General features: G+C 33.7%; 2 protein-coding genes and 1 pseudogene across 2 annotated transcripts; 2 read left to right on the forward strand and 1 right to left on the reverse strand.

Moving 5' to 3' along the window:
• LOC111911567 (protein argonaute PNH1-like) overlaps positions 1-4,585 on the reverse strand; it is a 34,669-nt pseudogene extending 30,084 nt beyond the window's left edge.
• Positions 4,586-7,566: 2,981 nt separating this feature from the next.
• LOC111911586 (umecyanin-like) lies at positions 7,567-8,182 on the forward strand. The gene has a single exon (XM_023907342.3). It carries the CDS (start codon positions 7,618-7,620, stop codon positions 8,179-8,181), a length of 564 nt encoding a protein of 187 aa, XP_023763110.1. The 5' UTR covers positions 7,567-7,617; the 3' UTR covers position 8,182.
• Positions 8,183-8,756: 574 nt separating this feature from the next.
• On the forward strand, positions 8,757-9,934 carry LOC111911577 (umecyanin). Its single transcript, XM_023907333.2, has 2 exons — positions 8,757-9,134; positions 9,833-9,934. Exons 1-2 carry the CDS (start codon positions 8,757-8,759, stop codon positions 9,932-9,934), a joined length of 480 nt encoding a protein of 159 aa, XP_023763101.2.
• Positions 9,935-17,077: the final 7,143 nt, after the last annotated feature.

Genomic DNA, 17,077 nt, shown 5'->3' on the forward strand with positions numbered 1-17,077 from the left:
CAATGATTGTGATCCTCATTACAAAGTGTACATAATTCGTGTTAGGATCTACCAAAGAGGGTGGGTATAGGGCATCTAATAAAAAAATTTCCATTTCTATCGACCATAAAATCAATAAAAAAGAAAAAGCAGTCAGAAACAATTTTATTCTTTAAACAAGCAGGTTTGGGTTTCTTTTTCTTAAACACCCGATTTGTCTTGTTTATTGGCTTTAATACCATGAAAGAAAATAGAGAAAAATACCTACAAGATAATAGTCATTTTAAAGAGACAAACTCCAGTGAACAACTTTCATCCTCTTTTTTTTTCTTCATTCCATTCATTCCCCTTTGAAAGAAATAAAAAAAAAAGATTCTAACACTCTAGTCTATTTGAAGACTTTCAATTCTCATGTTATTTAAAAGAGCTTTCAACACAAAATGGAGACTCCATAACGTACACAAAGGATAACTACTCTAAGAACGTCATCCTAATTCAGGTCTTGTTCCATAGTTAAACAGATAACTCAAAGCCATACATTGACCAGAAAAACCTCAATGACATAATCATTTATAGTCACTCACTAGAGGTTTGGAACCCTGAGTACAGTGTTCCGGGTGTAGCATTAAAAGAGGTTGTACGTGAAAGGATACTCAAACTAAAGTGTTACTTCTTGGCAAATCAACCATAATAACCGTCCCCAAATCCAAACAATCATCCACAACATTCATACTCGATATCACCACACCATCCCTACTAAAATACATATAGATTCTACATGTCCGGATCCTGCCCATATTCCAAAAAATAAGCCAACACATTCAGAAACTCCCATTAACAAAAAAAACCTAATTGAGAAAAGAAAAAGAAATGTTGTTGGAACTACAAATTTCCAAGAAAAAGTCAACAATGTGATAAAGAGTTATGGCGACGAATTACTACGTACCATGACAGTAACAACATGTCGAACATGGCAATAACTCAAGCCAACCTCAAAATGCATTGTTATTAAGTAACCCGGTTGCAATTGCATTTAATCAAATGTATATATTGTTGAAAAGTCTGCACCTCAGTAGATGCTATGATGCAAATATTAGGCATGAACAAATTTAGAATATCCTTAGAAATGAACCCAAATGGAAAGGTTGAAGCACTACATTTGGGGGGCGTCTATGTCTTCATCAAATACAAAATCATTCATTAACGTGGATAATAATGAAGTTACAACTCGCCCAATTGGTGGAATGCAACAAAAAAGCGGCAAAAGGAGAAGCAACCAATTCCACTTCGTCATTGGGTGATAGGCTCGATGAAAACTTGAAAAACATATAGAAGAAAATGAAAAGAGTTTAGAACGTTGCCAAAAATCTTTGGTTATGAAGAATGCACTGAAAGAAAAAAAATGATAATTAAAGAAGAAAATGTAAAGAATGAAAAGACTTTAATCCTTTTCATGGATCTTAGTATTATGTCGGAAGATAGACGTGAAATTTGAAGAAACTGTTGTCACGAGATTAAAATAAAATACAATTGTAGAAAATTTTGTATTTTAGATGTATTTTTTATTTAATGTATTATTTGTAACTTTTAATTTATAACTTGTAATCTTTAATTAATAATTTATATATTTAAATTTTGATTTCTAATTATTATAATATTCTAGTTTTATTTATAAACAAATGATATAATAAAATATTGATGTGTCAAACCATACTTTTAAAAGTTTGATGGAGCCTAGAGTTCAACAAAAATTTTATGTATGAGAGTTTACTTACAAATATGGTGGATTGGAGAGACGATGATGTTGTTGCTTGGGATGTAGTTTTGAGAACGAGGGACTGAGACATAGAAGTAGCAACACTGGTGCCAGATCATTAACTGTAGCTATACGAACATAGACAAATATTTGCTTTCATTACAACATGAACACCCTATGGCGACGACAATTCCAGACCCTATCCTGACGACATGTCGTCACCATAGGGTATGCAGACGACTTGTCGTCGGCAAACAGTCGTCGACATCGGTCAATATTGTCGTCGGCATAGATGTCGTCGGCATCGCTTCCCCCTATTGCGACAACTTTGTGTCGGTACAACTTTTGTCAAGCATATTCTCGGGTAAAAATAATGTTTTATTAATTACCTGCGGCGACGACAAGTCGTCGGGAAGCCTACATCAACGAAATGTCGTCATTAAAGGTTTAATCTATTATGATGACTTGTCGTTGCTATAGGTTTTTCATAGTTTTCGATTAAATACCTATAGTGATGACTTGTCGTCAGGATAGCCAATGGTTGTTTTTTTAGTTATACAGATTCTGTACATTACCATTCCTGCATTTTTAACAAATCCAAAAACATTACAGTATATATCAATTGAAATACATTAACTAGGTACCATTGTTCAAATTCAAAACATCAAATTCAAGTTTAATATTATAATAAGTAGTTAATTAACATTGTTCAAAATACTAAAAAAACATCAAACATCATTATCATCATTGTCTTCTTCTTCTTCTCCTTCTTCTTCTTCTTCCCCCTTTTCTTCCATGCTTTCGGCAAATTGTTGAGAGGTACTTGCTTGTGTGTTAGAGTTGAATAGAAAGTTAGGAAATGGTGGTGGTTGGATGTTCGGAATACATGTCGCCAATGATGCATTACGTTGTTGCAAGTATTCTTGCATTTGTTGTGCATCAAATTGAAATTAAGATTGGCGTTGAGATTAGGATGATTTGGAAGTGGAAGGTCATTCATTTGGAATTAAACTGAAGTTGGCTGTTGGTCTCCTATGCACCCCATGAGTATATAAAGAAATATATACCCTGGAAGTGGAAATCGGATGAAATCGATAGAGTATTGACAAGGGTAGGCTTGTAAACGCATTTTTTGAATACTTTATCTCATATGTTAATGTGTATTGCATGACTGTTTGTTTGAGAAAAAATCGGCAGCATTTCCCCTTTTCTTCCAAGTATATAAAGAAATACATACCCGAAGAGCAAGGAGAAAATGACAACCAAATTTTTCTAAAATAAAAATCATGCAATACACATTCGCATCCTAAATGAGATAAAGTATACAAAAAGCAGTCCCAAAACGGGGACAACCCGAAATTAATTTCTAAATCAATTTCGGGCGAGTATTTCTTGGCTCTTGATGATTACAAATAAGAAACGTATACTAAAAATCAATGAGTCAATGTACTTTTACAGCAATGTACTTTTATTAGTTTGTTTAAAACGTTCTATTTTCACTTCTCTTTCATACTTATAGTATATATACATCTTATTTTTTTTTTAATTATAGCATTGTACTTTTAATATTATTTTGTTTGTTTTTTTGTTTTATTATATCATCGTAGTTTTAATAGCAACATAGTTTTATTATTTTGTTTTATGTTATAACTATCAAACAGAAATAAAAATAAAAAACTTTAATAAACAAGCTAAAAACAGTATGTTGTTATTAATAACTTTTCTAGTTTAAATATTTTTTACTTAATAAATTTTGTTCTCAATAAACATACTTTTATTAGTTTAAATATTTTTATATTTTGTTTCATGTTGCTATTAATAACCTTTGTTATTAATAAATGTATTTTTATTAGTTTAAATAATTTTATATTTTGTTTTATGTTACTATTAGTAGCATTTGTTCTTAATGACAAACATTTTAACTTAAAAATTAAACACTTTATCACTTCATTCACTCAAGCTAATAAACTAAACAAGTAACACAACCATACATATTTTACATTTTATACATAAAATTTCATATCAAACTATACAAAGATCACAATCATACATATTTCACAATCATACAAAATTTCGATTTCATATAAACCTAAACAAGTAAATTAACATTGTATACATACAATTTCAATTTCATATGTACCTAAACAAATTTGAATTTCATATAATATTTTAACCACAATTTCAATTTCATATAACATTAACCAAGTAATTTAACATTTTATACATACAACTTCAATTTCGTATAAACCTAAACAAACAAATAACATACATATACCAAACAAACAACACAATATACCAAACAAACAACACTTACACATATACCAACCAAACAACGCAGTTCTATAATCATAGGAGGCGCAATTTCAATTTCAATTTCATATAAACTTATCCATATATATAATTTCAATTTCAATAAAAATTAAAAAAAAAAACTAACCTGTTTCGTTCTTCTTGTTGTGATGGACGGATTCCGATTGTCAAAGTTGATGGTGATCCTCTGATGGTGGATGGTGGTCACCAGAAATACACAAAATCATAAAAAAAAATATAATAAAGAAAAAATAAACATGAAAAACCCACCAGATTTGTTACTTGTTGTGGCAGTGAAGGAGAGAAGCTGGAAGGAGGGTCGAGTTGTCAGTGGGGAAGAATAAGGTGGTGGTGGTGGAAGATAGACGGTGGTGAAGCAAAACCTCATCACCACCGGTTAGCAACTATAAACACCAAAAAAAATCCCAAATTTGGCGTAAAAATATTTACCACACACTACAAGAAGATTGGGCAACAGCGGCGACACGTGTCGCCGCTAAAGGTTAGGCTTGTCGCCGCTAATACCTTTAGTGGTGACATGTCGCAGCAAATGCGTCGTCGGTATTGTTTCGTCGCTAATACGTTGAATGTCGCCGCTAATGCTCATAGTCGCCGCTAATACAACGTGTCGTCGCTAATACTACCCGTCGCCGCTAATAGGTTGTCGCCGCTCATAACATAGTGTCGCAACGAGGCGTCGCCGTTAATGCTTTGATTTCTTGTAGTGACACAACAATAAAAAAACGAATTAGGAGTAGAAAAGATATTACCAAGGCTAATCGTCGGTTATGGAAGGCAGAACGTGATTTTCGTCGGAGAGGAAACAAATCGGTGTCACTGTGTGCAAATGAACGAACGACTGTATTTTTTTAGGGTAAATACCTATGCCGACGACATGTCGGCGATATAGGGTCTATATAAACGATGTCGTTTCATTTTTGCTGAAATAAAAAAAGAAAAAATTAAAAACCTGTGCTGACGACATGTCGTCGGGATAGCTTACACAAAACTACGTCGTACTGTATTTGTATTTCGGGAACACAGAATAAAAATAAATGGAAAATAGATTTTTTGACCTATCCCGACGACAAGTCATCGGTATAGACTTTCAAAATACCGCGAACAATTTTGTCGTTCCCGCCAGACTTGTAGCGACAACTTGTCGTCGGCACAGATATCCTTGTCAAAGGAATTAATCAAAGATTGCAAAAGGTATGGCGACGACGTGTCTTCAGATTAGTTGGACTTGTAGTGATGACTTGTGTCGTCGGGATAGGTGTTGTCTGCATAGCTCCGTATTCTTGTAGTGTTTCAGCTCCAACGACATCTTTGGTCCAGTGGTGGAACTAGCTAGAAGCAAGGAGTAGCACGTGTTACCTCTTAAAATGATCGTCAGAGTAGCACGTGGAGCTAGCTATAAATGTTAATTTTTTATTTTTGTTGTTGCTGCTACTGCGAGATTGTTGCACGAATGTTGGAGGTGCTAGTCCTTACATGTTGTCGGGGAAGATGAAGAATCAAACGGGAGTAGTTGATGGGGTGGTTAATTTTCCCTATCAAAGCAATTTCTAGGGTTCGATTTAGGGGATTAGGGCTAGTTCTTCGCAACACAAAACCACCGATGCTATTGTTTGAAAGTATGATGAACCATTTTGGATTTGCTTCCACATAGTTTTACCTTCATTGGGGTTTGTTACTTGGTTTCACTGTCTCACTTATCTATTATGAAATTTGTTTTTCACTAATCTTTGTGAATCAAGTTGTGCCGATGAGTCTCTAATTACTTCAGTAATTAATATAAGTAAATCTTCAATTAATTTCTATAATAATTCCAAATTAAAGAATGTGGTGACAGATTTTAGTTCCATTTTCGTTTTCTCCAGGAATATTTGCATGGCTCTTTGTCATTCTGGCACTTGTATGCCATCACTACATTCTTTAATCTAAAGAAATGATTGCTCACAAAATGCATCAATCGGTGGCCCTTGCCGCCAGAAGCTCGCCACTCTCGCTATGACCACTCCCATCATATTCGCTGCTTGCCTCGCCAAATGTGGCTCGCCAGACTTCTAGCGATAGGAAAGAGTAAAAGAAATGGAAGAGAAAGGCTGTGATTGGCTTATTTCTTATTTTATTTTATTTTTTGAAACTAAAATAAAAAGAACATTTTAAATGATACAACTCCCTATCTTTTACAACATAGATGCTATCACACTTTTCTTCCTATGTGGCTTAAAAAAATCTTATATAAGTATGTTACCACTCCCCTTAGCCTTAGCCTTAGAAGACTCATTTTTCTCACATACCTCCCTTTCAACTAGGAAATAAAAGGAAAAAAAAAAAAAAACAAAAACAAAAGCTTGGCGTAAAAAAAGCTGTATAAAGCTAAAATCTTTACATAAACAAAGCTCATGAAGTGTACCATTATCTGTTTGTTGCCTTAAAATAATTCAAATTCAATTTTGATTGCCTATTTGGAGGAATCTTGTTTTTTTTCTAAGAAACCCAAAGGAAGGTGGTAGAATTGAATTAATTAGCAGTCTAGTTTTCTGTTTATGTTTGTTAGCTACGATTAATATTTCAGTTTTTATTTGGATTTTGATTACAACTGGTTTAATTTTGAATGGAATTGAAGTCTGGAACTCCTTTTCTTTACGTCTGGACTCTTGGTTAGCATTTACTCAACTTTTTGGAGATGCTGGTAAATATTGGCGTTTAAGATTTAAAAAAATCTTAAATAATTTTAGATTTTTGGTGTTTCTGGAGCTTGGTTGAAAGGTTCATTTGAGAAGTAAATATTTGTATTTGTGCAAAATCCGATTAATTTCTATGTTTCTAGCAATATAATTTTAATTTTTATATCAATCTGATTTTCGGTGTCAACAGTCTTAATATCAATTTGTAGCTTGTGTAAAGTTTGCTGACATAGAAGCGATCGTCGTTCAGAGACACAAAGCCACGTACTAGTGGTTGTTGGTCGAACACACATAAGTCATCTGGGGTTTCTAATGTGAACGCCGACAATGTTTTGTGTTATTTGTAATCTACGTTTTGTATTTCTCAAAGATGGAGATCGTAAATTGGATATTAGATTAGTTTATTTGTTTTTTTATAGAAATTTTGTTTTCTAAAATTTAGTAACCTAATTTTATTTGAATTGTTACTGATTTTGTTCAGCAATCGTATGGTTTTGTTAGATATTTATTTAATTGCATAGCTGCATGATTTATCAAATAAAACTGATTTGCTTGTTATTTGGAGTGAGTATCTAACAAATAACTTTTTACATTACATATATAAATACATATAATTACGTGGAGGGCAAGAAGCCATTACATTGAAAAAAATATATAGACAAATATCGTCTCATATACATTTTTGTAAATATTAGCCTCAAAATCCTTCTAGATTTCAAATAGGACTTTCCTTTTCGTGGTTGTTGTTGAGATACTACGCATCCCTAACCATTCCCTATAAATACAAATCATAACACAACCATTTTTCAAAACACCATATATTGACCTTCAAAATCCTTCTAGATATTTTTCTTCCCAAGAATTTAAAGACAAAAAATGCAAGGTTTAAAGATCGATTTGTTGGTGATTATGGCGCTCATGCTTGCATCTGTGCAGTTTCAAGGCACGGCGGCTCAAACTACCCATGTGGTCGGCAACGCCTTGGGCTGGAATATTCCTCCCAACGGACCATCTGCTTACACCACCTGGGCATCAACTCAGACCTTCAGAGTCCGCGATGTTCTTCTCTTTAACTTCATCACCGGATTCCATAACGTTGCTGAAGTCTCGCAGGCGGCTTACGGCCCATGCACCACCGCCAACCCCATCTCCATCGTCACCACCGGCCCCGCTAGAGTCACCTTGAACGCACCTGGCAATCACTATTACATCTGCACAGTTGGAACTCATTGCCAAATTGGTCAGAAACTAACCATCAACATCTCCGCCACATCTGCCACCCCTCCACCAACACCAACACCAATACCCTACTCTCCCACACCGGTTTCTCCACCCACAGATAGCACCATTCTACAACCACCATCATCCAGTTTTGCTCCATCTTTCACCGCTGTCGTACCCTTCAGTTTCTTGGCGATTGCTTCAGCTTTCTTTTATTAGATCCAATGTTTAGTTGCCTAATTTGAGATGTGTATACGTAACTCGTTTTGGTTTGAATTTTCTCTTTTTGATTCTATTCATATTTCGTCTACTTATAGAGATTGATATTGCTTTATACTGTTTATATGAGTATCAATTTCCATTAGATTCCGCTTTTTTTTTTTTAAAAAAAAAGATTGATATTGCTTTATGCCTTTGATATATATGAGTATTTCCATTACTATTAGTCCGTCATAATTGGATATGTGACATGATAAATTTTAGAAAAGGGGAGCTCTACTTTTTTTTCTTATTGAATTTAAAGATATGGTGATATATAACATACTAAACCAGTCATCTTTACGTAATTAAAGATCCTTCAGGAGTGATGTTGTAATTTTTAAGCAAATAAAGGGCTGATCACGTCTTTTGCTTAGGTAGAAATCGATCCTAATTAAACACCTCCAAAACAAATTGATAACTAAAAATCATCTGTTTTTCATGTCACTCAAATTTGGAAACTAAAACTTCTTTTTTGTTCCCATCATATAAATACAAACCTTTCTGAAATTAAGGGATCCATCAAACTAATTAATATGGCAGGTTTTCAGCTGAATCAAGCGGCGGTTATGATTGTCATGGTGGCATACATGCAGTTTCATACCACGGTGGCTAAGAATACCCATGTGGTCGGTGGTCCAGCAGGCTGGACTATTCCTGCGTCAGGATCCGATATCTACTCTAGTTGGGCTGCTACCAAGACCTTTAAAGTCGGAGATGATCTAGTCTTTAACTTCACCACCGGAAAACATACGGTTGCAGAAGTACCCCTGCAGGGATACGACCAATGCAACACCACCGACCGCACACACATTTACAAGACCGGCCCCGCCACCATCGCCTTGACAAAAGCTGGCACCCGCCATTACATATGCACTTTCCATTGCAAAATGGGCCAGAAGTTAAGTGTCAATGTGAAATAGGAATATATAATTAGGATTTATGTATAAAATAAAATGGTATAGGGTAAGTATCATAATTCTTAAAAGATGTGGCTCGTTAAATGAATGTATCGATCTTTATTCAATGAAAAAATTGTGTTATTTCAAACTAGATGCAATATATTTTTTTTTTAAAGAAATTTTCGCAATAAAATCTTTTATTTTATGCATCAAACTATTGCACTATAGTAATTAATTTTCTAATTAAGAGACAAAATTATGATATATATTTAGTTAAGGTTCAAACGACTTTGTTGAACTACATGGCTACATATGTTATAGCTAGATATATCAAAAACACAATTTTTTCATTTACCGTAATATTTGATTCATTACGTTATGTATTTATAACATCCTTAAATTTCTATAATAGTTCTACTAAAATATCACAAGTTACCACTCTCTTGTCGACTGGAAATTACCATCGACTATAACGTTGATAGTTGCCATTTTCAATCAATTATGTCTTTCACATATGTCAATCTAGTGTCAATTGTCTGGGATCAAAGAGCAGTATTTATGCATTATTATGGACGAGAATAAGAAATTTAGGGTATGTTTTTCAGAAATTAGTAGTCTTTCACTATATCTGGTCATTCTTAGCTACCAAGGTTTATCAGTATTGGTCCTATTGTGTTAATATTGAAGTTTGGTTTTCTTTTATACTACAGAAATCTATTATAGTTGATCTTATATTCGTCTGTTTGGCAAAAATCTTGGTTCTTATTCAACAACGTGATGTCATGACTTTAAAAGGACTTAAAGTCATGTGATTTTACTAAAATCCAAACACCTGAACCAACTTTTTTGCACCTAATTTTGTTTACATTTCAATAAACTACTTATGTTTAGCCAATTTCACAAAAAAATGGCATTATCTTTTTGCAAAATGACAAAATTATGTTATGTTCAAAAGGTTTCAAAAGGGAGTACATGAGGAACCTTCAGGCTTACTTAGAAGAACAAATGAACTTTAGGTCCATTGTTTACAAGAAAAAATTTAGTTTAACAGTTATGATGATAATTATGGACTTATAATAATACATGTAATTAAGCTATATCTCTCTCTTGAAATGTTAATTGTGCATTGAGCATAAATAAACTAGGATTGTTGTGATTTTTTTGTTTATTTGCTTTCCTATCATGGCAGGTACCAATTACCAAATGAGCATGTTTAAAGGTGGATCAATATTATCTATATGTGTCATGATGATGATGATGATGACAGACGGGTAAGGTAACTAAACTATATACTAGTGATATTAACTCCCTTGTTTCTGGCAAAGTCGTTGAAACCAATGAACAACTAAACATCTATTAAATTATTAGGTTGGCTGACATTTTACATCCAGACAATGGATTGGAGCAAAAAAGGCATGTTCATGGATTCGGGTATCATTCTAGAACCAAGCAGGAAGTATCGAGGAGGCAACGATTGTACACTATGATGGAGTAATGAAACCATGGTTAGTATTGGCTTTAAAAAATATAAAATCTATTAGATGAAACATTTCAAATACGATCACCCATATTTGCAACCGTGCAACATAGAATAGCTTCATATATTTCATGTTGTAATTCACTTTTGATTCACATATGAATTACATGTGATTCACAAGTAAATCATATGTAATTCACATATGAATTACATGTGATTCACATGTAATTCACATATGAATCACATGTAAATCACATATAAATCACATGTAATTCATATATGAATTACATGTAATTCACATTCACATGTAAATCACATATAAATTACATGTGATTCACATGTAAATCACATATGAATTACATGTGATTCACATGTAAATCACATATGTATTTTTGTAAGTGTTTTACATCAATTAATTTCATTTTAATTTTCTTGTAGATTTGGAAGAAATTGTGGTGAATATTGAAGAGATGAAAAATGATAAATTGAAGAAAATATGAAAATATTGACACGAAGACATGAAATGCTTTGAAATTTGTAGCATTTTTTGTTTTTTATATTTTATTTGTATCGAATAAGATATTTATTCTATTGTGTTTATAGATTAGCAAATAAAAATGTGTATTTTGTATGATATATACTTACGAATATTATAGTATAACAAATATGTATATATTCTTATATGCTCCTAAAAGGTTGATTTTTTTGTTAAAAAAGTTATAGTTTTTTTTTTAAAAAAATATTCTAGTTTTTTTTTTTAATTTACTAAGTTTATAAAATTTACTGTTTTTTAAAAAAAAAATGCAGTTTTTGAAAAAAAATATTTTTTTTCAACTTTTTTAAAAAAAATATTTTTCTTAAAAAATTTAAAAAAAAATCTGCAAATAAAAAAAACGAAAATTTACATTTTTATAAAAAATTCCAAAAATTTGATTTATAATGTTAATTTGAGAGTTTTTTATTAATACTTCTAATAATACAAAAAGTTATATGAGATTGGTAAGAACACGATCATGCCATTAAAGAGTTAATTTTGATCTAACGCTCCGTCTTTAGTTCTCAGGTTCTCCGGAAACTATGAGTTCTCAACTGATCTCACTCCTATATATATATATATATATATATATATATATATATATATATATATATATATATATATATATATATATATGTGTGTGTGTGTGTGTGTGTGGGGGGGGGGAGCGTTAAATCATGTACATTTCTTATTGCGAGAACATTTGAGAACAAATTTGGACCACACAATTTTTTTTAATTAAAGTTATAAAATAATATTCATAAAAATCAAAAAATAGTTACTAACAATTAAAAAACTCACTAACAAACACCACTCACCATCCAACTAACACCACCCACCACCACCAATCACAACTACCAACCACTACACCCACCACCCACCACTACCTATCACTACAAACCACCACCACCCGCCTCCACCACCACCCACTACCACCACCCCGACCCAACTCCCACCACCCCCCCACCACCATTCAACCAACACCACAACCCACCATCACCACCACCCATCTCCATCACCCATTACCACTACCAACCACCACCCACCACCATCACCATCCATCATAATTCACTACCACCACCCATCACCACCACCTCCACCCACCGAAACCATCACTGCCACCACGATCACTACCCACCACCATCATCACCCACCATCTAACCACCACCACCTATCTCCACCACCCAGCACTACCACCCATACACACCACCCGCCACTGCCACCAACCATCGTCCAGAACCACTAGCCACTACCTACCACCACCCCACCCACCACACACAAAAACCACCAAACACCATCATCACTACCACCCTTACCACTAACCACCATCACCCCCACCCATTAAAACAACTACCCACCACCATCACTACCACTTGCAACCATCACCCACCACTATCATTACCACCGACCACCATCACCACTCACCACTCACCACTTATCACTACAAATCACCACCACCACCAAACATCACCACCACCTACCACCACCACTCACCCACCAACACCTACCACCATTCACCATCACCACCCACCACCATCACCCCTACTGAACATCCACCAAAACCACCACCCACTACCATTACCACCACCCCTACCGCCAACCAACACCCACCAGCCACCACCACCATCATCACCCGCTACTTACCACCACAAACCACTACAACATCAATCACCACCACCATTAAACATCACCACATGCCACCACCACATACCACTACCCACTCACCACCCACCAACCACCACCACCTACCACCCTTCATCGTTAGACAAGATACATATATTCCAAATAAAATCATATGTGCTTAGAAACACATAATCATATGTGATTAACGGTTTTAATCACATGTGATTAAAGTGGACAAAGAATAATTATTGAATCGAGAACACAAAAATGAATATTCTCCATATAAATCATATGTGATTGAATACATATAATTACAGATTATATGTATTCAGTCACTATGATTTATTTTGGAGAACATTCACTTTTGCGTTTTCGATTCAATAGTTGGTACGGTGTAATTAATCACATGTGATTATATGTATCTAATCACATATGATTCATTCGTGTTGTTGGATCAATAGTTGTTCTCATGTATATAATCACATGTGATTATATGTATTTAATCATATAAAAATTTATTAGAACAAGATTCGCTTTCGTGTTTTCGATTCAATAATTTTTGTTATGTATTTAATCACATGTGATTACATGTTTCTAATCACATATGATTTATGTAGAAAATATATATAATCACATGTGATTAAATACACATGACCAACTATTGAATTGAAATGAGAAAATGAATATCGTCCACATAAATCATATGTGATTAAATACATATAATCGCGTGTGATTATACGTATCTAATCATAAATGATTTATGTGGATACGACTTTTTTGCGTTCTTGATTCAATAGTTGTTCTCGTATACTTAATCATATGTAATTAAATACACACTACTAGAAAAAAGGCCTTTTACGACGCTCATTGCGCGTCGTAAAACGCTCAGACGACGCGCAAATGCGCGTCAAGGAAGGCCCTGTCATAAAGAGAGACGACGCGCTTTTGCGTGTCGTCTATAGACGACGCGCATTTATGACGCGCATTTACGACGCGCGGTTATGACACGCAATGCGTATCAAGGAAGGCCCTGTCATAAAGGAAGACGACACGCATTTGCGTGTCGTAACTTTACGACGCACGTGTTTATGACACACAATGAGTATCAAGGAAGCCCCAGTCAAGAAAGGTCATGTCATAAATGAAGACGACACACATTTTTGCGTATCGTAATTTTAATTTTTTTTTTTTAAATATATTTATATATTTATTAATTTATAAATTAAATTTGCATTTAATCTCTCATAATAGAAATACCATATACAAAAAATACAACCCATTGCATAATATTAAATAAAATACAACCCATGGCCGAACTATTCTTTTCAATTTCATCTTCATCAGAATTTCCATCTTTACCCTCGTCATTACCTTGTATTACTCCAGGTAAATGTCCATGACTCCATAAGGATCCTGCAAAAGCTAGTCAAAGTCATGCTATAGAGTCATGAAAAAAACAATTTAGCATCCTACATTACTAAGGAAATAACATGGAGGGGCATTTAGGTAAAATCGTCATTGGGTTTAGGATATATGTAATTATATGTAAACTTACTCATGGGGAAGAGCTATCTGCATATATATACATTATTAAATGAAGATTTATAGATTCTTATTAGGCATGTAAATGTAAATAAGAACTTATGTGTACAATTACTTGTCTTTTCAATGTGATCTATAAACTCAGTGACTTCTTCCACAATATCCGGATATACTCCAAGCAAACTATTTACCTAAAAAAAATTCTTTAATTTATCAAATTAAATCTAAGGATACCACACAAAAAGTCATCTAGAAGTTTTATGGATACACAAACAACGAATGCAAATATCTAGCAATAAAGCAGGAAGCAGATACTAGAAACAAAAAAGAATAAATCTTTAAATAATGTGTATTGTGTATATAATTTTACCCTTGATTGCAATTGTGGCCGAGTAATACTCTTTGTGCAATACTCTGCAATGCACTTCAAAAATGACTGGTAATCATCTGAGTTGCTCAATCTTTCCTTCACCTTCTCACGAAGACAAAGCATTTGAGCATGTACATCTTCCAACATACAAAGGGTCAATAAGGACATGAAATCAATTGTTCAAAAGAATGCAATACCTTTATAACAACAGCCAGATGGGACTAGTAGATACCTTGATGAAAGAGTTCAGCTACAGAGTCTTCAAGAGTACGTGGGGGTTTATTTTGGGAAAAATGATGTGTCACATCACAATATTTATCATCTTGATCATGTTCTCTTTGTTTTGTGTCTTCTGATGTGTCTTTTTCTTTCTCACCATGTTCCTTAATCTCTTTATCAGGTATAGTACATGTTGTTTCATGATTTGGATCAGGCTAGTCAGGGAACATATCATCAGGTAACCGGATCATTTGAACGAATAGCAATGCTAATCAAGTTAGGGCTCGGCTTGGGTGCAGACATACCTCCATCCATTGACAGTGAAGATGAACATGAAATTGGACTAGAATGAATAAAGATGATGTATTGAGAAAAAGTGCAACAACCATTTAAAAGAACAATTGCAAAATATGGGGCTTAGATGCTTGATATAGTTTCACTGTAAGTTTGTTTAACTTTAAACAAAAAAAGGTAAATGATAATCATTCATTAATATACTTCTGAACATCTTCATCTAAAAAATTCATTACAAGATTAATTGGCTGCTAACTTTTCCAACCTTGAATTGAACTAGATTTGTCAAATATTCTTGAACGTCATATATGATTAGGATGCAATACCAAGTAAATCAGATTGAAAAAGAAAATAAAAAAAAACATTATGTTCTTCAGATTATAACCAAATCAGATTACTATAATATAAGCAAATTATAGCAAAAGCTAAAAAAACAAAAAACACATTATGCCCAAATCATACATAGGTGATACCAGCAAACAAGAAATAAGAAACACTTAAACTATATCATTTTATCAAATAAAAGCTACCCTTTAACCCACCTTGTCAGTTTTGCAATATGTTCTTCTGGAACATTGAATTTAATAAGCACCTCTCTTGCAGCATCCATGCTTAATCTACGAAGATCAGCACCAGTTAATATATTGGTTCCATAAATATAAAACAAAGTAAAGTTAATATATTGGTATTATGGGTAACAAAGTAAAGTAATGAGTAAAATTTCACCTGAAAATCACAGAATAATTTTAAGAGTCACCAGCAAGAATTACCTGTCTTGATGAAAGAGTTGATAGGATAACTTTGACATGAGTATGAACTGTAACAGCTTGCTGTGTGCTTATCTCTGGAATAAAGGACTTATAAGGTTGCTTACTCAAGAAGTGTTGTTGTTTCTTGCTGTGTGCTTATCTCTGCAATGACAGACTGTAGAAAACAAACAATTAAGTAAGTGCACATAACAACAACAGGAAATTAAATATATTTTATGAATTATATAATTGAATTAACAAACCTTGCAGCGTGAAAAGAATATACATCCAGGGTGAAGTTCAGGACCAAGAACAGCAACTATTTCATTGATGAGGCGACCTACTCCTTGCTGAAGCACATTCTATCCATTCTCTCCAGACAAAAGAATATCCATAGCAAGGCCAAGTGTTGCCTAAAAAAGAATGACAGATCATATAATAACTATTATCTCCTAGTCTAGATCGTTTTAATTACATGCCAGCTCTTGTTAATTTTTATTCTTACATTAGAGAGAAAGGTGGCAATTGTATACATACAAAAGGATATGTAATGTACCTGAACTTGTGAAACATAAGACAAGCCCGTAGCTTCTATTCTTAGAAGAAGTCCATGCAAAGCCCATACTTGTAAGTTAGCTATTGAACTCTTAGCTAGTGAAGAGATAGAATGCACAGTGGATGGAACTAAACTTAATAATGCCATTCCTCCTGCACTGCATACAACATGAGAATGATAAATCTTTTGCTTTCAAAAAATAAAATAAATAAATTATGAGAAAACAAGTAACTTCACTAAAAAGATACAACATAAAAAGAAAAATACATGCGTTGGATGCAACCAAGAGCTAGAGCAATTGATCCAACATAATGCTCTGGTGCACCAGTTACATCATTAAGCAGTGATCGAGTCTAGTCAAAACAAATTATGGATCATGAGATTTTTAACACATTCTAAAATGAAATAAATAACAATATCAAAATTTTACCAATCTGGCAGTAAACATATCATTTCCAAGGCGAGCTAGAAGCCCTAGCCCTTCTGATGATGCTCTTCGTTGTGATTCACAGGTTGGCCCTTTCCCATGCATTTCACTAATCACAACCCATAAACTGTCATATAGATTCCACCATGATTCATCCAACTTT

This window comes from Lactuca sativa, chromosome 5 (assembly GCF_002870075.4).
Source record: "Lactuca sativa cultivar Salinas chromosome 5, Lsat_Salinas_v11, whole genome shotgun sequence".
NCBI lineage: Eukaryota > Viridiplantae > Streptophyta > Magnoliopsida > Asterales > Asteraceae > Lactuca > Lactuca sativa.

Bases quoted from the DNA above. Each gene is read 5' to 3' on its own strand.
- LOC111911586 (XM_023907342.3), top strand. From the start codon at position 7,618: ATGCAAGGTTTAAAGATCGATTTGTTGGTGATTATGGCGCTCATGCTT.
- LOC111911577 (XM_023907333.2), top strand. From the start codon at position 8,757: ATGGCAGGTTTTCAGCTGAATCAAGCGGCGGTTATGATTGTCATGGTG. The intron at 9,135-9,832 runs GTGAAATAGGAA...TTTATACTACAG, and splicing joins GCCAGAAGTTAAGTGTCAAT to AAATCTATTATAGTTGATCT.